Genomic DNA, 24,997 nt, shown 5'->3' with positions numbered 1-24,997 from the left:
ACAGACAGCTTTTGGGGGGTGGTCAGATGAAGTTAATACATAAAAAAGTAAAACTGCTCATGAAGGTGTGATATTTATCGTATTGGTTAAAACTAAAGTAATGCTTAAAGATTACAATATTTGCGTTTTAAAATATTTGTCTTTAAAAAATGTAAATCATATACAAATGCTTATATTTGTATAAGCTATGATAAGGGTGACATTTCAGTTATTGCTTCTGGCAGCAGAATGGCTGTGCACACATCTAAATCCAAGCCCATTAATGGAGTGAGCAAAGTCTGTTTCATGGGTGTGCTTTTAACACGTCCTACATTTCTTCTATGTAGAATGAATGCTTTTATTAAATAGACTTAATTACAAATGTAACATGAATGAAACCAGTTATGGCCAACGCAAGGGCTGCACATTACCCTTATTACACCAAATGCTTCCAATCTTCCTACCTCTCTCCTCTCACCAATCCAGAAACTTTTTTTTCTAAAATGAAAAAAAATAAACACCAAACCACATCAGTCACTTGTTTGCCCTAAATGGCCCTACATGCACCTCAGGACATTCAAACATGCTTTGCAGAAATCTCTTATTGATCAACGTGTCCCTCTCACCTTCCATGGGGGGGAGATTCAATATAGCGGAAGTTGAATAGCGACGGGAGGGAGTTCCTGGAGCTATTCAATTCAGCGCACTGTTTAATCTGACTAATGTTTTCTTCTCGAGCACTCCTGAGGGTGCGAGGAGAAATCCAACTGAAGTGCCGGGCGCAAGGCTGTTTTCTGGCTTAGCACGTCGCTAACAGCCTCGCAACCGGTACTTTAGACAGAGTATGCTGTTTCTCGCAATTATAACAAGCAAGTTAAGTCACAAGAACAAGCATTCTCCGACTTAGGGCTGTATTCAATTAGAGGCAAAATGCAGTGATCGGCAAAACAGTTTTGCCTATTGCCGCTTTTTGCCTGGTGGGAACTTACCTCCAAATTCAATTCCAGCTGGAATTCATTTACGCGGAAACTCAATGCAATGTAATAGGCAAAAAAGATTAGCCTATGAATAGCTGGTGAAAAGGAGTGCAAAATCTTTATTTTGGAGTGCAAACATGGGGAAACGACCCAGAGCCATAGGGACAGCCCCCCAAAAGGACAAAACTAGCAAAAAAAAAACCTAAGAACACCCCAAAAAGTACTTTCATTTTTGGGGCGAAAAAGTAAAAAGTGGGGGGACAAGCATAAAAACTATCGAAAGAGACTTCTTGGGGGTCTGCAAGGATGGGTCAGGTGTTTTTGAAATTTGTTAAAAGTTCACTTTAGAAACATTTAAAGATGCTAGCACACATTTGCAAGGACCCCAAATTTGACAGGACTACTTATTTTCACCAAAAAATACTGCTTTATGCCATTCTTCACCACTTTTGCATAGACGCTAATAAAAAGCTATCTAAACCCCAAACACTTTTATTAGGGGTAATCGTACACATCTACATTGATTCTGTATGTTAGTGCATCTTTTTTGGGGTACACAGGCCCCTCAAGCTTTCCCCCCATATACCCACTCACTGGAATACCAGTGACCACAAATGACTAATTGGTCACCAATATCAACCTAGCTACAAATTATTTAAGTAGCGAAGAAGCATGGAGACAGATCTGAGGGAGACCACATGGCATACACTGTGTGTCTGGCCTCCTTATCTGATCTTAGATGTGCTGTGTGACATCCCTGCATTGTGTGAAAGAGGTTATATGATGTACAAGTTGATGTTCTACTCAGGTTTACACTTAAGGGTTTATTTACCAAAGGGCGGGTTTGTAGAAGTGGAGATGTTGTCCATAGCAACCAGATTCTACTTACCATTCTTCTTGCAGCTTCTAGAACAGTGATTCCCAAACTCGGTCCTCAAGGCACACCAACAATCCTGGTTTTAGTGATAGCCATGCTTAAGCACAGATGGTTAAATCAAAATAACTGAGGTACTAATTAAGTCACCTGTGCTCAAGTATGGCTATCCTTAAAACCTGTGTTAGAGTGCCTTGAGGACCGTGGTTCGGAACCCCTGTTCTAGAAGATAACTAGAATCTGATTTATTGCTATGGGCAACATCTCTACTTCTATAAACCCGCACTTTAATAAATATTCCCCCTCTTATATAATTTATGCCCTGGCCAAGCTCACCTGCAGTGCCATGTTTTGGGCTGAAGCTTGACGGGGTGTAAAGCAAAAAAAAAACTAAGTTGGAAGGAGCTGGGGCCACAGGTAAAGGGGCAGGCTACCTGACAATGACCACTTCAGCATTACACAATAAATTATTGTTCATACCCAAGCTGCCTAGTTTATGACTGATCGGTTACCCAGGAAACCATAGATTTAGAACAGAAGACCTCAGCATTACTGGTGACAAAGCAATTGAAATCAATTTTTAAAAGAATATTTTAACAAACTTTTGCAAGTACTGTGATGTGGGCATGATTTTCTTACTGTAAACAATCGCTTAACTGAGTATATATTTGTGCTAAAGGGTCTACGTACTAAGCCTTGGAGAGGGATAAAGTGTGTGGAGATAAAGTACCAACTAATCAGCTTCTGTCACATTACAGGCTGTGTTTGAAAAATGACAAATAGGAGCTGATAGGTTAGTACTTTAGTGTTCACTCTAGCTCCGGCGGCAGGCAGGGCGCCGGAGCCAGAGAGGGCACCTTTGTGCGTGCGTCAAAGGCGTGCGCCCGAAAAGGGGCGTGGCCATTGAAAAGGGGGCGTGTCTATAAGGTGCATCCCTTTTTCGTCACTCTTGGGGGCGTGCACGGCACTTACGGGCACGCCAGGCAGCCCCCAAGCGCTGCAGAGAGAATAGATGCCGGGCGCATGCGTCCGGCGTCTATTCTCCGGTGGTGACCGGGTCACCGCACATTTCTCCACACGCGGAACACTGCAACACGTGGCTGAAGACGGCACGCGCAGGCTGTGAGGGCAGGGCGCTTTTTGCTCTCCTTCGGGAGGGCAGGGAGCTTTTTGCCCTCCAGTAGGGCAGGGCGCCGCGCCCCGCTAAAACAGCCTAGCGAGAACGCTAGTACTTTTTCTCTGTCACAGTCTCTCCAAGGCTTAGTACATTGACCCCTTAACCTTTTCTATAAAGCGAGTTGCAATCCTTATAACAGATATGACTGCCATAACTTTGGGAAGATATTTATGACAAGTTGTACACACCTGACACATCCGCTGGATGTACAGCGGAGAGCTAGAGGAAAAGGCTGTAACATCAGCAAGGTGGCAGAGCTTAGCAACAAGCTGTTTCCTTCATTTTTACAATTAAAAGACACTGAAAAAAAAAATAAGAATCCCAAGGGTTTTCTGAACCTGCTGTGTGTTTCACACTTCATAAATACACACAATGTGATCTCACATATGCCAAGTGCTGTAATTAGCATGGACAAGGCTTGGCTACAATTACACAAGTTGGCAAAACAGCAGTTTATTTATATTAACATTACTCTTAAGTAAGCCTCACACACACCCGCCTCCTCTGCCAGCCACACTTTCAAGTAACCCAAGTGCAGTGCTATCTCATAGGAAACAAAACTCAAATAAAATAATTAAATGAGAGCAGGCAGTGGGGGGGAGGGGGGAAGATTCAATTCAGTGCGCTGTTGATAGCGCCGGGAGGGAGCTCCCAGAGCGGTTCAATTCAGCACACTGCTAGGTCTGACAGTTAGGAGTTAAATCGGAGAATGGCGGTTCTCGCGAATTAAACCTGGGTGTTTAGTTGTGAGAACCGGCATTCTCTGACTAAGGTGGTCGCCGCGAGGCTGTTAGCATCGCGCTAAGATGGAACACAGCCTCGCAGTTGGCACTTTAATAATTTCTCGTGCGAGGGGGAAATCCAACTAAACGGACTAAACAGCGCGCTGAGTTTAATACCTACAGGAGCTCCCTCCCGGCGCTATCAACAGCGCACTGAATTGAATTCCACAACATTCACAGACCGCGTGCCATTACTCTAGCTCTTCTGATGAAAGCTGTGTGCACACATAAGGGTATGTTTACTAAAGTGCGGGTTTTTAGAAGTGAATATGTTTCCCACAGCAACCAATCAAATTCTACATTTATCTAACACCTTCTAGAAGATAATAGCTAGAATCTGGTTGCTATGGGCAACATCTCCACTTCTAAAAATAAAAAAACCACACACACCTTAGTAAATATACCCCGTAGACTCATCATAAACACAGCACACTCACAAGGTTTGTACTATTCCAAACATTGGTAAGTGTGTATGCATACAAAAATATATGGGGAAAATTTCATTAAATGCAATGTGAATAGCGCTGGTAAGGAGTTCCCGGTGCTTTTTTAATGGTTTACCCCCACACCTGAAGCCAAGTGTTTAGGCCTGTGTTGGCTAACCTTGACACTCCAGCTGTTATGGAACTACATAACCTAGCATGCACTGCTACAGTTTTGCTATTAGGGCATGCTAAAACTGTGGCAGGGCATGCTGGGATATATAGTTCCACAACAGCTGGAGTGTCAAGGTTAGCCAACACTGGTTTAGGCTCTCTAATCGGCATTTTCTGACTGAAGTGACCGCCACAATGTTATTAGCCTCGGGCTATGCTGAATGAACAGCATCATGGCCAGCACTCAAGAGGGTGCGAGAAGAAATCCTTAAGTCAGGCTAACAGCGCAGTCAATTAAATAGCTCTGGGAACTCCTTCCCATCACCCTTAATTGAACTGCCTCCAGTATATGCTTAAGACAGAGATGGTAAAGAACCTGCACATGTAGCACTACCGTTCGTGTTACAGTACACTTGCGGCATAGACAAGGACTGGGTAAAGAAATATTTTTAGAGCTGTGGGCAAGGACCAATAAGAGTCAGCAATTTGGTCAGAAAACAAAAAAAAGGGCTCCTGTTCCTGGTTCCCAGTGACATTCAATAAAAAATATCAGTATGTGTGTTCATGTTTGCTTTAAAAATCACAAAGGCCAGAGAATGTAACATATCTTATGTTACATTCTCTGGAATCTCTTCATCAGAACGGTCATCCATTGGTGTATTCGATTAAAACACTGAACAATTGTAACTACTTTTGTTTCCAAAAACACAATATAAAAACCAGCATTTATATCTTTTTCCTATCAATATAATAAGGTGCTACCTTATACCACTTGGTATTGCAATTAAACAATCTATATGTCTCCTGCAGCACCAATTAAGGCATATTCAAAGCACATTCTAAACAAAGAGCCTCTGCTTCAAATCCCAAAACCATGATTTTGGTACTCACCGTTAAATCAGTTTCCTCGAATTCAGCAGGGGACACTGGAGTGATACTTATAGGGTATAGACGGGTGGAAAGTGGAGCCGGCACCATAACAGCGCAGGGAGGGCATCCAGTGTCCCCTGCTGAACTCGGAGAAACGGATTTAACGGCGAGTACCAAAATCCTGTTTTCTGCTTCATCAAGCAGGGGACATTGGAGTGATACTCATGGGGACATCCCAAAGCTACCCCCACGGGAAGGAATGCACTGCAACACCTGCTAAACAGAACGGCCAAAGTGAGACTCAGAGGTCGCAAAGGTGTCAAACCAGCACAACCGCACAAAAGTGTGTGTGCCAGACCACGTGGCCGCCCGACACAACTGTGTGACAGAAACCCCCCTTTGCAGCCCCAGGAGGACCCAACGGTTCGCTTAGAATGCGCAGAAATAGATGCAATCTGAGCCCAAGCCGACTCAGATTGCATCCTTGCTGTCTCTCTTTCCCTGCGGGACTCTGTTAACTCTGCTGATAGACCCGATATTACACCAGTAAGGGCGGCAACCCAGGATGGAGTGTAGTCCTGTGAAGGAGATGTCATTGGAGGAGGAGCAGGACCCCACCCCTCGCAGGAATCACAAAGCAGGGTGCCATCAGAGTGAGCCCGACTGAACTTCGCATTACACTTGTTACAAACATAGAACTTCTGAGAAGCCTTTGAAGCTGTCCTTTTTCCTGCTATGAGTACTAGAGATGGCTACTGAGGTGAGTGTCTCAACATAAGGACTCGAATCATTCAGATGTTCGAATGATTCGAGCCACTCAACGTTTGGTGTGTCGAGACACCCACCTCAGTCTCTAGCCTGTCAGTGGGAGCCGCTACTGCCGGAGTGTGTGTGCACTGACTCTCCCTAGTCAGAGCAGAAGTATAATCAGGTCGGATTAGCAGTGGAGGGGGCGGAGCTGTCAGCGACTCACTCGGAGTTGTGCTGCTACTGCCGGGCTCGGGGGGTGTGCACTGACTCGGGAGAGTCAGTGCAGAAGAATGATCATCAGTGCTGGGCCGCAAACAGCGGGGCTGTCAGCGACTCACTCAGAGTCGCCGGCACCCCTGCTTGCTACAGCTCTGCTGTATCTACAGAGCAGTGTCTCGAGACACTCCATTGAGTTGAGCCATGTGGCTCAACTCAGTACTGTGAGTCGCTCTGCCCATCCCTAATGAGTACACAGGAGACAGATACAGAAAAAAATAAACTCAACACACAAGCCGTGAGAAGAGAAAATGAGGAGAGGCATAGCAATAGAGAGGGAGGAGTGTCTACAAATCCCTCTGCAGGGCTGCCCAACACCAGCCCCCTTCATCACAATAATAAACTCACTGTTCCCAGGTACAGGCTGAACAGGGTGCTGACAGAGGAGTCTGGAGGCATGGGGCCAGGGCGCTGTATGCTCACACCCACCAGAGCTGCTGCAGGCAGAGCACAGGGAAGGTGACTGGCGGGAAGCTGTCTGAGAGTGGGCGTTTGTTACTGAGCAGGAGGAGGAAGCCCACGTTGAGCGAAAGCCTACTCCAGGAAGAAGCTCCGCCCCTGTCCTTGTAAGGTTCCCCCCCCCCCCGGCAAGCCCTAAGGAGAGCCGCCGGGAGACGGTCGCTAAACACACAGGAGGTGTGTGCACTGTAATACCGCTAACCCAGCCTATCCCCGCTAGCAGGGGTAGGCTGGGAATACTTACTCCGGCGTGCCACTCGGTGTGCGGTGGACCTGGGGGGACCCGAACCCAGGCACGTGCAGCTGCGGCGGGTCCCCCTTCTACAGCAGCAGTAGCTGTGAGCTGTGGTCAGGGAATCAGACGCGTGCCTCATGAGGAGTCAGCGGGTCCTCCCAGGCGGCTCCCACAGTGCAGGTAGACAGGGGCTACTGTCTGCCTGTGCTGATTAAATAAATAAAATTTGAAAAATGCAGGAGATGCTGTCGAGGATCAGCTCCCTCGGCACATTTCTTAAAACTGAGGATGTGAGGGGGCATAGAGGGGGAGGTGCCAGTCACAGGTTTAAGTTCTTAAAGTGCCGGCTCCACTCTCCACCAGTCTATACCCCATGAGTAACACTCCAGTGTCCCCCGCTTCATGAAGGAGACATATATCAGTTGGAAATTATTTGAGATTTTAAAAAAAGGCATAGATCGGGTTGTAAGATCAGCCACATAAATTCAGATTAAATTCACATGTTGCATCACTGCACTGAAACTAGTTCATGAGCATGTATGAGCTTCCCATATCATGCTACTTTATTTACAGCTACACTAACTCTTACTGTAAAATTATACCAGCAGAAGCCCTGGCAGTTACTTCAAACAAACATTTGTTACTCTGCCCTGCTGGTTTTAAATATAGTACCGACAAGTCAATTCTATTTGGCACTTTAAAATGGGAAGGGCAAAGAATAAGGGAGGACCAGTCAGAATCCACATTTGCAGTTTGTGACAGTCCTCCTGTGCTAAACAGTGGGGTCAGCATAACAATTCCAGCCACTGCCATCCCTCTGCACCATGCCATAGTATATCAGTGAAGTTTTGGCATGAAGCAGAGTGCTGGTTTAGTAAGGAAAAGGAGAGCTGTTTGGTATGTTATTTAAGCATGCTATTTATCTGCCTCTTTCCTGTTTGAAGTCGTGGGTGAGGGTTAAAGTTTTTTTTGTGATACAGGTTAAACAGCCGGTAGAGAAAAGTATCTCAGGTTAACTTAAAGAATCTTTAGAACTCAATATTATGGGTGCTATACACTGTTTAAATATATATATATACATACACACACACACACACCTATGGAAATAATACAGAAAATATGTCTACATTACATTGTATTACAAAGTCATATTACATTTGTACGGTGGACAGGTTTATCTAACTTACTGAAGGGGCGGGTTACTATTTATTATCTTTTATTGATATGGTGTCATAAGGGTTCCATAGAACCATACATAGGGATGAAACATACATCAATTTGCATGGGTACATACTAATAAAGACATAATTTTAAATATACATAACTACATTGCTCAGATTACATAATTAGGAAGAGAATATAAATGGGAGAGGACCCTGCTCTAGAGAGGTAACATTTTAAAAAGAATATGGGCAGACTTTGGGGTCTATGTACTAAGCCTTGGATGGAGATAAAGAACCAACCAGCTCCAGTAATTTTTCAAACACAGCCTGTGACATGGCAGTTAGAAGCTGGTTCTTTCTCATTCACTTTATCTCCATCCAAGGCTTAGTAAATAGACCCCAAAGAGGGGGAGGGGACAGAACTGTGGGATGCAGAGGCTGGAGAGTTGGTACCCGATTCAGACCCGGTCGCTAAGTTGCGCTCGCTGTGAGCGATTTTCACCCGTCTGTGCATGCGTATAATTCGCAGTACACGTGCGCAAGCCAGTCTTTGCGATCTGATGTTGGTTGCTCGTAAGCCACTATTAGCTCACTACTTTGAGTGACAAATAGTGCAGTTTGTGGGTGGTAACAGGGGAGTGGTGTTGCGGACGCAGGCGTATCAGGCCGCCAAAACGCCGTTCATAATTAGCAAAGTAGCGTCATTGTACATGTCACCTGCATGTATTTCAGGCTGCTCTGATCGCAGTGCTTGCAGTGGGGAAAGGCAATCAAGGGCTGCGAGCAGCTCCGATGGCTCTTGATGTTACCGATTAATCCTACAGTTCCCGGAGATGATGTGTGTTGCGAGTGGCAAGGGGGCATCTTTATACACTTGCGAGCGCACTTGGCCGTAGCTCGCTAAGACATAGAGGGCGTCCTAATGCGACACAGTGCGAGCGCTTCATTTAAATATCTGGCCCCTTTTTGCTAGCGAGTGGCCGCATCTTGCGATCAGGTCTGAATGAGCTCCTGGTGTAGAGATGGTAGATTTCAGTGAAGAGAGGAGTCTTAAAAAACACGTTTAAAAGGATGGCTGGTTGAAGGCAAGTACGATTGGGCGCCGCAGGACATAACAGAGGTTCAGACACCTGACAATCCAGAAGGCAAGAGACAGCCACTGGAGATATAGTAGATGGAAGGATTTTGAATAGGATTCTGTGGAGAATAGGGAGCTAGAGGAGTGACTGACAGAGGTACAGTAGAGGTGGAGCGACGATGGGAATATGGAAGGCCAGACAGGACTAGTTTAACATAATCTAGGCAAGAGGGGATAACATTTTTTACTATGTGAAACATGACGTCAATGTGTTAGGCTGGGTACACAATTAATGTATACCCAGCTGACCTGTCGTGAGACGGGACGCATATCGTCTGCATAGCCTCTAGTGTGAACCCAGCCTTAGTCACTGACAGACAGGAAAAGGTTATTTTATTGTCTGTAATAAATATTAAGGAGATACTACCAACACGCATTTACTTCTATTACAGCTTTGATCAGTCACTCTGAAAACTTAATTTCACCTGCATGTGTAAAAACATAACTTTTTTTTTCGTCCACATTCCACATGCTTGCAGTTCGCAGATTGCAGTATATATGGCTCTAGTGGTGAATTAGGGGACAAATTTAATGTCTGGCTTACCAATCATGTACTTGGTCCCTGCTAGGAGCGTAGAATCTACATTCCCTGCAATGTAATGGATTTTCTTTGAACACTCATGTGACCAGGCGGGATGGGAGGGGATTTTATTTCCTGTACAGCAGCAGCAAGAGGATGATAACAGATGCAGCATTGAAATAAATAGAAGAGTACAGATTCCCATAAATGAGAAATTATGTCATTATCTTATTTGATTTGATTATTTTGAGACTGTGTCAAAAAATTTTTAAAAAAGACTTAACACCCCAAAAAATCACTTTGAATTTGGGGGTGAAAAAAAAAAAATGTTGGGGGACAAAGTAGAAAACTAGCGAACTTGACTCTGGGGGGGGTCCCAGAGTATGCCCCAAGTGTTTTTTTTTTTTTATTGCAGGTGCTTGCGGCAGGTGGATTTTTCATGATTTTTACAACTTCACTTTAGCAACTTTTAAATATGCTAACCCCCATTTTTAAGTACCCAAATTTGCTGGGATAACTTATTTTCAGGAAAAAATACTCCAGAATACTATTTATCACCACATATAGAAAAATGCTATTTAGCAGCTATTGAGCCCATTTAAAAACACCAAATACCTTCAGCAAGCCAAATCGGGGGGTACCATAGCTAACCCCCATGTCAGAGCATCTTTTGGGTGGTACCAGGCCGATTTCCCCAAATCTGACAGGACTTTCCGCCTGTTCAAGTTTCGCCGGGTCCCGTTTTCGCCTACTTCCATATTAAATACGGAGTTTATCCAATACTTTTCCACCTACAAAAGACGCGAAGTAGGCGAAAAGTCTGGGAGGCAGTAAAGTATTGCGGATCCGCTCTAATTGAATACGGCTCTAAGTCGGACAATGCACAGGGGGGTGCAAGAAGAAATCCCTTAGTTGGACCAAACAGCGCAGTGAATTCAATAGCTCCAGGAGCTCCCTCCTGGGGCTACTCACTATATCCATGTACTGTATGTAGAATCATTCCATGTACTGTATGCAGAATCATAGTTTAAACTTGTTAGCATTAATATTTATGGGTTGCATGATCTAGCAAACTGTGCTGCAGCTGATAAAGTACAGTTTGAATACCCACTTGTTTTGGCTAATCACTCATTGGGGTGGGGGGTGGGGATTCAGTTCAGTGCGCTGTTGATAGCGCCGGGAGGGAGCTATCAACAGCACATTGAATTGAATTCCCCCCCCCCCCCAATTTATCTAATTGTGTCAGATGGTTGATTAGATCGCAGAGTGATAGAATTCTAGTTTACCTGCTGAAATAAATCAGTCACTGCGCAACCTCAGTGAGGAGCTTTGCATTTATTATATTTTAACTTGTCTAGAGCTGGTCTTTATCCACTGGAATCAACCTGAATATTACAGAATTTGAAAGCCATGGTCATACATAAAATGGTGGAGACACTGGTTGAAGTGAGTTTACAGCTGCCAGTTCATCCAGTCCAATCAGTTGGAAACCACTCACATACTGACCTAATCTACAACATCAGACTAAAGGCCCCCATACACGGTGCGATTCAAAGTTGGTAAGATGTGTTGTACGATTTCCCTTGAAATTCTTCCCTTGAAAATTTTCAAGCGATGTGGTCAAATGGTGTACGATTGGTCGTTCAAATCTTAAAATAAGATGCATAGAAGTTAATCAGATTGTACTCAAAAGATCGTAGATCTCTTTGCAAAACCATCTGATCTGCGAGCCAACTAGAGGATGGCGGGGATGCGCATCAGGGTTGCAGAACACACAAAAAACACTATTTTCACACGTTTGGTATGTACAAAGCGTCAAAACTGTCCATTTCGGGTAAAAAATCGTTCAGTGTATGGGCACCTTAAGCCAACAATATTCATGCCAATGCATCCTATTAATTTACTAGAAATCAGGGAGACACAAATGGCGGAATTCAATTGTTTTAGCGCGCCTGATCTCCCATCTAAAGTGACAGGAGATCGCGGGGCACTATTCACTTAATGCTAATTATCGCAGCCATGGAGATCGAGTTTAGCCACGAACAACAGCTAAACCTTACCAAAATGTTGGGCGTGACCGTGAAAAGTGCAGTTTGGGTGCCCAAACGGGTCACTTTTGGCGCAGTTCAGCTCACCACTCCCGGGGGGCGCGACCTCTAATGCCAGCGCTGGCAGCTGATCGTGCTAAGCAAGAGCAACAATTGCATAGCTCCGTCAGGTGTGTGGGGGGGTCAGCTGCCAAATGGCACAATTCAATTCTTTTCACCAGCAGCTATCTACAGAACATCAATCAGGAATCTGCAAAGGCAACAGCGGGCCACCACTTACCACCTCTATGAGACCATATGGACTTAATAGACAGTACAGCATCTGTACCCACGGTACTGAAGACAGACCACATACTAATCTAAAATTACAAAGGGGCAGTAGCAGTGTCACTAGTTATAGACATTTCCACAATTGTGCATCATAGATATAAATCCTGGTGACGTTCATTTCATCTGTACACTTTATAGTGAACCTTCATTTTTAGCATTTGTAATAGTAAAAGTGATTTTAATACCGTTGTTCTGGCAGTCTGGTATATTAGTTCATAAATATCACTAAAGTACAAGAGATACAAACACATTTAAAGACCATCATTCTGTACATACATCCTATGCATATAGAGGTTTGAGCGCTGAGTGCATTATTTTTCTTTATATTATATGTTTTGGAAGGGAGGACACCCTTCATACTAAGCAGCTCACTTCGCACAAATAGGGGTTCCCAGTGCGCAGTGTTAAGCCCTATCTATACTTGACAGTAACAACGTCGATCCCAGAATGCAGGAGCCGGCATGCCGAAAAGGTTAACATGCTACTTACTGTTACAGCATATTAACTTTGTCAGTAGGCCGGCTCCTGATTTCAGGGATCAACAGCATCGCTGGCTACAAAGGGACTGTCAATACCCCATACCAGCCAATACAGCGGAAAGACTTTTTTTTGCACATGAAACTTCCTTTCACCAACCTTACTGAAGGAGACTGAATAGTGCATTTCGTCAAATATCTAAATTTATGGCAGGGAAGCTTTTACATACACAGTACATGTGTAAACATAAAAAGATTTCCTGCTAATTAAAATTAACATGTATTTTAGGATGAGTGGCCCCTTTAGCATAACTGTACTTTACTATTCCATCAATCACCAAAAATTATGCAGCAGTCTAAAGCTGGCCATAAACGGGGTGATATGCACCGTGTGACGCGATGGGGAATCTGACGTTCGACATATCGGGCGGTCCCCACACATGGTGCGATCGGGGGCCGACCGCCCGATATGCCGGCTCCCCCCTCCCCCACCCGCATAGTGCTGCATGGGATCGCACATCTCATCCCCTGACCGACTAAACCTGCAGTAAGATCTGGGGGTGCAATGTACGACCCCAAGGGTGCGCGCTCTGTTCGATATCATACCCACACACCGTACGATAGAGCAGCCAAATCGTACCAATCCATCGGATCAGCTGCTTTATCGCACCGTGTATGGGCACCTTTACTACAATACTTTGATTCACATAACCGATATTCCACATTTACATCATTCTAGAGTTTTAACCGTAGAAATCTATGGAACACACATTGTAGCTGGGTCAACACTTAAGAGATGTATCCGCAGATCGAGTGATCTGCAGATGATGGTTGTTCATACACACTGAACAACCATCATCTGACCGCGGGTACCGCTGGCCGCGTCGCTTCCCACTCCCTGTGGCCACTGCTGAAAGTGTACAGGTGGTCGAATGACCGCCCATATACACAGCACAATTACCAGATACATCTGCCATCAGCTGGGCAGCAGAGCCGACGCAATATGTCTGTGAACAACATCTTTCATAGACAAATCGTTGGTACACACTCGCCGAGACGGGCACATGATAAATTGACCGAACAATTGATCGGCTAATATATCTGCTTAAAGCTGGGTACACACTACACAATATTGTTAAAGATCTGGCTGATTCCAACGCATTGGAATGACAAATCGTTAATATCGTACAGTGTGTATGTACTACATCGTGTAGTGCGCGCTCCCGTGTGGCCGTCAGCCGCATGGCCTGAACGTTTGTACATGCAGTAAAATCAGTCAAGGCGGCCGACGATCCCAGCAGCGCTATGCAGTGGGGGCCGGCATATCTGGCACCGGATTGCCCAGTGTGTATGGACCGCCCAATATGTTGGCCCGTTGGCAGTCGGGTCATGTGTCGCATCGCTGGGCACACGTCTTTTAGAGTGTACCCAGCTTAGCACAACTGAACAGTTATATACGTACAATACCAATTTCTGATAATGTTACAATATTCAATTACAGACATATTATAAATCGGTTCTGAAAATTTTAATTCATGGAACAAGGAAAGAAGATACTGCAGAGAAAATGTGGAAAGAACAGCCTAACCAACAAAAAAACGTGACAGGGGCTAAGACTATAAACCTATGTGGCTTCCCAAAGGTGAAATAATGCAGCGCTGGAAAAAAGCAAGTTGAATTTAGGAATCAGTTTCACATTTTTATAGAATGCTTATAGAGGGAAGATACGCCTTACCATTTTAAGCTAGCACCAGTAAACCCTAATGGGTAAGTGATCCTGTATACAGCTGCACAGTCCCAGAGGAAGCAAACCGTGATGCACTCCAAGAAAGATAATGCATTGTAAAATCTGCAGGGTAAACAGTAAGTCATGTATGCAAACTACAAATCTTTATCGATATACAGATGGAACAAAATCTAATAATTTTATGTATCAGAAAATATATCTATAATTCTGAGGAAAAAAAAGGAAGGACAACAAGGCAAAAACATGTGGTAGGAAGAACAGTCAGTTGTCATGCAATGATCAAACACAGAGTAAATTGTAAGCAATTGTATTATCATCATTATCTTTAGGGCAAGAGGGTCCTTATTAAATGTAAATCAGATTCTGTCTGAAACATTTTCTTCTTCCGGAACACCTGCAGATAGATGATGTGCATGTCTATTTGCCTTCTACAAGTCTTTCTAAACCAGCTGAAATTATGGCACCCATGAGATGGTGGCTCGATCACTGAAGCACTTTGACTCTAACCAGTAATACAATATGATGTAACACCAGGGACATAGGACACACTTTACTGATAAGTGCTAAGAATGAAGAGACTTTACAATCATTCAGTCAGTACAAAGGCTAACGTTGCAGAAGTACAGATGTGTCCTTATACATCTTTGCTGCAGTCTCGCTAAAAAGCCCCTCTAGGTGCGACTGGTCCCGAGAGACTCTGCTAGCGCCGGGCGCCTTTTTTGCATCTTTTTTCACAGAAAATGCATCTAACTTGCAATGAAATGTGATTAATTTGATATAAGACATCTGTATATGTGTGTGTGACTGAGTCTCTGAATCTATATACAAAGTGCTACAACGGGCACGATTCTATTCAACGCGAAGTGAATAGCGCCAGGAATCTGCTGCGGGAGCTATTCATTTGTGCTGCTAAGCCCGACTAAGGATTCTTCTCGCATCCCTCCAAGGACGCGAGCAGAAATCCGACAAAAGTCCAGGCGCGATGCTGTTTTCTGCCATTAGCGCCGGGAAAACAGCATCGCGCCGGGAAGTTTAGTCGGAGAATGCCCATTCCCGTGCCTAAACACCCTGTTTAAGGCGCGAGAATGAGCCTTCCCCGACCTAACTTGGCGCAGCATTGAATAGCTCCGGGAGCTCATTCCCAGCGCTATTCACTTTGCGTTTAATTGAATTGTGCCCAATGTAGCTGCCGGAGCTTTTTTCATTCCAAGTTCCATTGTGGATCATATTACAGACTCAGGTGCACACAGATATACAAGTGTTACATATCAAATTAATCAGCACAGTCTGCTGCTGTCGTGTCCTAGTCAAATCGCATTGCAACTTATGCTGGGCATACACTATACAATTATCTGTCAGATATCTGTCCAATCTGGCTGGTTGGAATTAAATCCTGGTAATGTATGGGAGCAAATGACAGTTGATCATATGGTTTTAAACACTGGAAAACGGACAAAAACAATTGTTCAAATTGGTTACATTTGTGTGTTTTAACCAATTTGTCTGAACGATCATTTTTGTCTGTTTTCCAGGGTTTGTGAGCATTTGGACGATTGTCATTTGCTCCCATCCATAGAAGTGGCAGTATAATGTAAATATTTTGTACAATAAAATATATGATAAAGTTAAAAAAAATTAAGCTTTTGTCAATATATCTTGCACTAATAACGTCTGCCATGTTAAAACTTTAAAAATAATCTAAATAAATACATTTCTTTCCCTTGAGTACCCCTCCTTGCCCCCCAAAATTTGTTTATTTCATGTGTCAATTTTATGCAGGATCCACCTTCAGAATGTCCATATGCAGTACACTTTATGGCTGACCATACCGTACAGTGTGCAATTGTACACAACAACTTGTGAAAATGTATTGCTCTCATGACTACAGTTAGCAAGTTAAATTATCCGATGGCTGATCTATATGCAACCAGAGGCAGGTTGGGCATTTCATTTTATACAAGTGCTGCTGCATTCCTATACATGGGAGGTACAATGTTGCTCCTTGTACATTACAGTCTCAGATTTAATGTGCACAATCACAATTTCATTTACATTCCAGGTACTCCAGCAGCTAATCCACAATATAGTAAAGGCCAAATAATGTAACTAAATATAGTCTGCTTGACGTCCTGATATTAGTAATATGAAGCATTGCTTTTCTTAGCAGTTTCAAAGCCTGTGGGTTTATCTTCTCCTGAAATACTCACTATAGTATTTACTGAGAATAAAACCAATAATATGCTAATGAGACACTGGAAGCTGGCAGGCCTTTAGGAAGGGCCATAGACCTGCACTTTAGTCTTGTGTTACAATGCAATGTGTAGTAGCTGCGTTCATCAGCTGTGGTTCAGTGGTGCAATTATATCAGGTTTCTCCTCTGATCTAGCATGTTCTGAGCAGACATTCTCTATTTCTATACACAAGCTATATCACGTATTCCATTACAGTGTAAGGTGTAACATGCAGACTACAATGTAATACAAGATTTATAGCACAGACATTATATAGTAATACTTCGTACATGCATTACATATGAAGAGATACATTATCATGTAACGATATTATGAACATATTACATGTCATGTGAGATACATTGCAACATACATATATTTCCCTACACACAGGATATTGTGCAATCCCCCGTGGGGCGGAGACCCCACATGACGCCCGTCCTTCTCCCAGCCCCTGCACCCCAGGGGTACCCCCAGCTCCCCCTCGCCCGCGCTAGAAAATGGCGGATGCCGCCTCAGGGTTAACTACCTTTGAATTTGAGCTCATGCTGAGGCTCCAGGACTAGGACCTGTTCGGATTTGGCCATGTCTCCTCCGGGGTGCTCTCCTGTGGGGGGCAGTGCATACAGTGGTCAGGGGGTGCTCGGGGCCTGTGCAGTGAGTAGTGCAGGAGCTGGTGATGCAGCAAAGCGGCGGAGGGCGGAGGCTGCCGACGTCACGCACTGCAAGGCCCGGGGGAACGTTCCATCCGCCGCGCAGGCGCAGTGTCCGGGGCGGGGAAGGGGTGGGGCCAGCTGCTGGAACACGAATGCAGGACACTGCTACACTCTGACTGGCGCGACACTAGCAGCACTATGATTGTCACAGACTATACTGGCACCGTACAGCAGCACGCACACAGCAAGCAGCTGTCCTAGCACATGCTGAGGTCTCCCAATTGTCCCCGATTAACCTAAATCGCTTTTTACCTTTTTCCTTATCGGTGAAATTCAACAATACAGCCACCAACCTGTGTATGTTGTGAATGTTTTCGCCGTGGTGCATATACATTTTTCCATGTTAATCACTTAAATGACTAGACTCAGGGTTTTCCGATTGGGATGTGTCAGTTTAGTCGGGAAACCTTTTACATATTTTTTTTTCTGTTTAAGTAAATTGTGCAATATTTTCATCCGTTAAGACAGGTTATTCATCGCCCCCCCAGCAAGCTGATTGTTATTATCCATGTGGTCAATCCAATTAGGTGCGAATTGCAAGTACTGAGGTTGTATCCTGAAACTCGCAGACTTCACATCGAAGCGCGTTCTGGAGAATTCTCCAATCCAATTAATATTGCCTATTCGCACTACTCGCAGCGGAGGGGTGCAAATTGATTTGAGAAGTGCATGAAAATGTGGGGAGACCATCCTGGACTCCCCAAAATGGATAATTTCGTTAGAAGGACCCTATAGAAGGCTGTTAGTGACCATTAGGAAGGTACTGTAGGTAGGTTTTGAAATGGTGTCAAATAGCTGATTTGTGCTTTTTTTTTTTTTTTAATGCAAGAAAATTATGAAAAGCTCAGCCCGCCCCCTTGGCGCCCAAAATCATGATTTTGCATGGAGGGTCCGGGCTGGCAACACTGGTAAGTGCAGCTCTGACTTGGAGTGTCATGAGGACCAGCTCCAGCTTCACAGACTGCAGGGTACTTGTCTACAGGATGCTACGGCAACACAGCAGCAGTGATCCTGGCTGCAGAGTACTGTTCCAGGCACCCTGCAAGCCAGCCCACAAAGAAAAAATTCTCTCTGGTAGATGGCGGAGAGGATATGTAGATTACCACTTTTGTGGCAGAGCTAGACTCTTTACACCATTAGCGTAATTTAAGCCCCGTTCCTCCCTACGGAACTGCAATTCCTGAAATTATGCTCTCCATCTTGCCAACTTCACTAGGAAGTAGGCGGGAGATCCGCCCATTCTTTAGGGGGTGCAGGAGACTACAGTAAAAATCGTGAGTCTCTTGTACCTTCTGGGAGAGTAGTTAAGCATGACTCATAAACCTTTCACATTGCCAGCAAAAACCAGGGTTATTGCATGTGAACGTGCAGCAACCCAGGTTAATGTGCAGTGTGAAAGGGCCAGGTTGAAATAAGCAGGGTTCAATATGGGTTCAACCTGGCTTGTGATGTAGTGTAAAAACAGGGCCGGCGCTAGGCTTCTCTGCGCCCAGCGCCATCCTACTCTCATATGACCCGTTCCATCAGGTACAAAATGCTCTGCTCCTGGACTTCCCACCTAATTAATGATTGCAGTCACCTGAGGTAATTGATGGGACAGGTGTTTCACCACAGGTGGCTGCAATCATTTATTAAGAAGGAAGTCCAGGAGCAGAGCATTTTGTACCTAATGGAACGGGTCATGTTGGAGGGTGTGCGTCCTGCGCTGCACTGTCGCTCTCCTTGAGCTTATACCCAATAACGCCAGCGAGGGGTGGGATTTTCTGGAGCTGGTCGATGGTGAGTTAAGGCAGGGAGCAGGGCTGCGCCCTTTAGGCTACGGCCACGCTGTGCTTGAGCCACCACTGTGTGAACGGGTAACCTGGGTCGATGCGACCCAGTTCCCGTTCACAGCATAGGCAGAGCCGGCGCTTAGAAATGTAATTAGAGAACAGTAATATACACGCATTTCTTCAAATACATAATATTTTTTATTTGAATTAGAGAAGACTAGCTTTTTTTCTAGACAAGAAAAAAATTAGATTTAAAAAAAAATGTTTTTAATATAATCGGGAAAAAAATGAGTCAAAACAAAGAGATCTCTTTGGGGTGCAGGAGCCGCAGACACAAAAGAGTTTTGTTGGACAGATAAGCAATATACTGCAGTGATAGATATCCGTGAGAAAAATATAGGTGCATCTTCACTTTAACAAACAAAAGGCAAGCAACAGTATCATACACTATAGTCTGTTTGTTTGCAGTGTGTGCAACAAACAAGCACACACACACTGACAATGATGCCTGCTGCAACCCTTCCCAGGCACCTCCATCTCCCTACTACTACAGTCTATGGCCCTCATTCAGAGGCTGTTGCAAGAAGCGAATACTCTCTCTGAATGAGGGCGGCAGCTTGTATGTTTAAGTGCGGCCTCCTGGTCGCTAGCTAAGCTGTGGGTTACCACCCACAGCTTAGCGACCGACCAGGGTGATGGTCTTGACCATCGGGGCTTGCGACGAGACCCTAAAGTTGGGTCTCGGCAACCGCAAGCCCCAGGGAGCTTCCTGCACTGATCGAGCAGGAAGCTCCCCACTGACATCACTGCTGATGTCAGTGCAGCCGCCCACAAAATGGCAGGCGTTCGCTTGGGAACACCTCCGTTTGTGTAGCCACCCCCCCGCCCCGCCTACAAAACGGGGCGAGCTGTCGATCACCATCGACAGCTGCCCCTTTTGTAGTGAGCTCCAGAGCGAGAGAGTTTCACGCTCCGGGGCTTGCGCATGCGCAGTGCGGCCGCTGCGCGTGCGCAGGGCCTTAAAATAGACCCGGTTGTGAGCGCTCAGCGCTTGTGACCGGGTCTGAATGAGGGCCTATGTCCTACAGACTCTTTTAAGGTCCCCATACATCAGAGATTGATTGCAGCAATCGTGCAATTTGCAATCGATTGTGTATAAAAATCTTTCCCTTTTTCAATCGATTGCAGAATTGCCACAATCGATTGAAAAAGGGAAAGCTTTTTATACACAATCTATTACAAATTGCACGATTGCTGCAATCAATCTCAGATGTATGGGGGCCTTTAGATGTGTGGCCAGTTTTACACAAAGTACAAATTGTTTTGCTCCTGGACTTGCCTCTCAATTTACAATTGCAGTCACCTGTGTTGAACTGATTAATTGACGAGAAGGGTGTTTTTAACACCGGTGACTGCAGTCATAATATAAGTGAGATGAAACTTGCAGGCACAGGGCATTTAGTACCTGGTGGAAGGAACCATGATATTTGCCCCTATGCAGAATTGTTTGCATCTCTGTGTACAGGCAGCCCCTTTCCGTTTGCTTGGTTTAATAGCCATCATTATTGCACACTTCCATCAGCCCTAACCTTGGTGCAAATATACGTCTATTTACACAACTCTGCATAACCTGCAAATGATTCACATTTTCTCCTAAATTTTCATACAAGGGTGTTTGACTGAAAATGGTCTAGACCAGAGGTTCCCAAACGCGCAAGGCACCATAACAGTTCAGGTTTTAGAGTGATCCATGATTGAGCACAAGTGGTCATATCAAATTGACTGAGGTACTAATTAAGTCACCTGTGGTCAAGCATGGATATCCTTAAAAACTGGACTGTTAAGCTGGCCACACACTAGACTAACTTACATCCAACCATCCAACTAGTTGATTGGTTGGAATGAAAATCTGGTAAGGAATGAAAGCAAATGACAATAGCAATTTGCACCCAAACGCCGGAAAATGGGCAAAAAATGTTGTTTGAACAAATTGTTTAGATCAAATATTTAACAAACTTGTCTGAATAGCCATTTTCATCTGTTTTCTGGCATTTAGGAGGAAATCACTGATAATTATTTACTCCCATACGTTACCAGATTTTCATTCCAACCAATCAACAAGTTGGCTGGTTGGACAGATAATTTTTAGATGTGTGGCCAGCTTTAGGGTGAATTGAGGACCGAGTTTGGGAACCTCTGAACTAGACTATGGGCCTGATTCAGTGGTGAATTCTTCTCATACCCGTCCTATGTTGCTCTCCTGCGTAAACATCGGTCCCATTAACGCATATCAGTCACACAGCATATATGGCAAGTCTGACCAGCTGCAAACGCTGCTGCTCTCCTCACACACAGAGAGCTCTCATACTGCGAATGCAATCGCAATGGCTAATTTGTGCATGCCCACAAAACAGTTTAAATGGTCAGACACACCTGCGTTTGCATAACTACCCCCAGTTATCTCCCCCTAACGTCGACCACATGACTATCACTTCGCAAATGGATCCTCTGTGCATACGTAACGTAAAGCAATTGCAACGTGTGTGAATTACACACAAGCGCAATGGCAAGTAATCACTAGATCTTCTTAAATATCGGCATTGCGTCCGCTGCTGGATCAGGGCCTATGTTTTCGATATTTTTTATGGTATATGAGATGGATTAAAAAGTACTTGTAATCTGAAAAAGTGCCTGAGCAAAACTACACACGTACATGTTTCAAGTAAAGATGAGCGGTTCAGTTTTCCTGGAAAACTAACACAACCGAACTCAGGGGTTCTGAGTGAAGCCGAATCCCGGACTGGGTCTTCCCGCCAAGTCCTGGTCCCAGAATGAGACAACACTTCATCTTCCCGGCATCGGATCTTGCATGTTTGGATTTGCATATAAAAGTCCTTCCCTGGGGGAGAAGGTGTGGGACTGCGGGCTGGAGCACTGTGTTATAAAAAACCGCCATTAGCACGACATCAGGACGCAATAAGAGCGCCATTAGGAGTAGGAGTCTGTAGGACATAGACTGTAGTAGTAGGTAGATGGAGGTGCCTGGGAAGGGTTACATGTGTGCTTGTTTGTTACATACACTGCAAACAAAGAGACTATTGTGTGTGTGCTTGCTTTTTGTTAAAGTAAAGATACACCTCCTTTTATTCTCAAGGAAATCTATCACTGCAGTATATTTTATCTGTCCAACAAAACTCTGCTATTTCTGAGGCTCCTGCACCCCAAGAAGACCTCTTTGTTTTGAGTCTTTTTTTCCTGTTATATTAAAAAAAGAAAAAAATTCTAATTTTTTTTTCTTGTCTATAAAAAAAATCTGCCGTCATCTCTAATTCAATTTAAATAGAAGTGCCTGTTGAGACGAGTGACGCAGCGTATATTACTGTTCTGTGTGCAGTGGTATCCCCCCCATTATCTGCACCCCTAAACAATTCTTGCAAGACAGACCTGTTCCTCCTGGTGCGTGAGTAGAGATGTGCGGGTTCGCTTTTATTTGTTTTTTATCGCCAAATTATCGCAAGTTCGGATTAGTTTGGATTTCTCTTATTGGCTATCCAAAACACATGACAGCTGGATAGCCAATATGATGTCGATTTTGAGATCCGAACATATGCGAGTAAAACTGTACCGCACATCTCTAAAAAAAAAAAAAAAAAGGAATTATTTAAAAACAATTGCATTTTGTGTTTTCCTTCCAGTGCCAATTACAGTGTGTGTGGTGGTATCCCCCCCATCCCCCATCATCTGCACCCCAAAAAAATTCTCAAATGGAAAAAGAACAGACTTTTTTTTGGCTGATGTCAAAGAAAAAAAATCTAAATTCTTTAAAGAAAATTGCATGGTAAAGGTAACAGTCCATCCCTTGCCTCTCTCCTTGTTGTACATTTACTTGGTGTGGTGGCAGTTAAGTTGAACAGTAGCTTTACTTCTGTCCTGGTCTCAAAAATAAAAACAGTCATAAGTCAGTCAATAGAAGAGCAGGAGTAGCAACCCATTACTATTACTGCGGCTGCTGCCAGTCATAGTACTTCAACATCTGCTAAAGGTGGCCAAGGAGAAAGGGCACCTGAAATCTAAACAATATTTCTCTTTCCTACATCTGGGGGACACTTCTTGACCATGGGGTATAGTTAGGGTTGAGGAACCAGCACTTAATGAGTTAGCCTTTAAGGGTATAAAGCTCTTCCCCTCCAACCCCTTCCTCAGTTTTCATTAAGTACTGGTAGGAGAAGGTCAGCACTAGTTAGCTTAGTATTTTTTTTTTAACCTTTGCGGTCTTTCGCCCCTAAGAATGTGTCTGTAGGTCCACCATGTAAATTTGTCCCTCAAACCCTCTCCTTATCTGACAGTCTGGTTGGCAGCAGGGGCTCCCTGACATCCTTCCATGTACCCTATTTCAGATAATGATATTGTATATAGCAAAAAGTAATGTAGAGTAGATGTTTCTGTAGCAAAATTTTCAAAAGCTACTGCTCTCCATATTTCTGATGGAGCTGCTCCCTAAGACAGCTCTGACCGTAAATGTGAAAGTGTGTTGAAATCCATTTATGTAGCCGCTGGTGCAGCTGTAAGACCTAGTATGGCCTCAGCCTGGGTAGCGAAGGCTATGGAGAAGTGGATCGATCTTTTATTAGAAGGGATCCAGTCAAACAGCCCTTGGTCCCAGTTGTTGTCTATGGCAGAGCAACTCAAAGTGGAAGCAGATTACTTGGAAGAAGCCACTTTGATTACATTTCATGTCTAGCAGTGGTGGCTAGATGAATGTTGTGGTTAATATCATGGGATGCAGATATAGAGACTAAGAAGGCTTTAGAAGGTTTGCCTATTGAGGGTAGACTTTTGTTTGGTCCCAAATAGACAAATTAATTTCTGAAGCAACATGTGAGAAAAGTACTTTCTTACCACTAAAAAGTTTGTTTAAGACTAGTGGCCAAATGTAAATAGGGTAAGAGTTTAGAAAATGTGAGAGTTTAGCAGTAAACTCTCACATTGGTCGAGTTTTATCTTCAAAATGGGAAAACATCGGGATAACAGTTTAAATCGTGAGAGTTTTTGAGTCTAACATGCGAGTTTGCATGCACTGGCATCACAAGGAGGGTGCGGGCCGCACCAGGGTGTCACCAGCCGAGGGGTGACACCAAAGTGTTAGTTCCCCCTCAGTGACAGGAGCCGGGTGCTGCATTAAGTGCAGCACTTGCCTCCTAGCACAGTGAGGGAGCCGGCACTTCACACAGGCTGGTCTCCAGGGGCAGCCTGCACCTCCGGTAATCTCGATTTTACAAAAAACGGGGGGGGGTTCGGGCCGCGCGGCAATGCCCCCACACATGAGGCCACGCCCACTCACAAAGCCATGCCCCCTTATTTCCCGGCACGAGCGGCTGCTCTGCGCAGCATACAGGCTCCCTGTCCCTGCCCGCAACGGGTGCAATGTGAGGTAGGGACGCCACTGTTTACATGTTCAAGGAGTTTATTACATTGGTCAAGTTTAAAAAGTGTGAGTGTTTACTGCTAAATTCTCACATTTTCGAAACTCTCACTCTATTACATTTGGCCCTACAAGTTGAAATTTTCATCCATCTTTTAAACAGCAGGCTGCCCAGTCCTTACGGCCAAGGGGTCAGGTATCTGCTTTCCGAGGGAATATAAGGGAAGACAAACTAAAACAATTATTCTGGAGCATGGATATCTGTTTTTCCTGCTGCTTTCTAAGTCAGTATGACGAGTGGGCAGATACACCCAGAAGCATCTCTGGTAAGTGCCCGTTTGATGTCATTCAAGGACCAATGGGTAACAAATATTATAGGAAAGGCTTACTTTAGTCTTTTGAGTTCACCACTGAAAAGGTTTTTGCAACAATTTGGCCAAACAACAGACAAAAATGTAT

The 24,997-nt window shown here is 44.4% G+C and overlaps 1 protein-coding gene across 1 annotated transcript in view; it reads right to left on the bottom strand.

Moving 5' to 3' along the window:
- VAPB (VAMP associated protein B and C) overlaps positions 1-17,411 on the bottom strand; it is a 50,209-nt gene extending 32,798 nt beyond the window's left edge. The window contains exon 1 of the mRNA XM_088442475.1: positions 17,158-17,411. Within this exon, the coding sequence (XP_088298601.1) occupies positions 17,158-17,215 (58 nt within the window). The 5' untranslated portion in view covers positions 17,216-17,411. The remainder of the gene's footprint in view (positions 1-17,157) is intronic.
- Positions 17,412-24,997: the final 7,586 nt, after the last annotated feature.

This window comes from Taudactylus pleione, unplaced genomic scaffold (genome assembly GCF_031769625.1).
Source record: "Taudactylus pleione unplaced genomic scaffold, aTauple2 ptg000018l, whole genome shotgun sequence".
Classification (NCBI taxonomy): Eukaryota; Metazoa; Chordata; class Amphibia; order Anura; family Myobatrachidae; genus Taudactylus; species Taudactylus pleione.
This window is presented reverse-complemented; position numbering and strand designations above follow the sequence as displayed.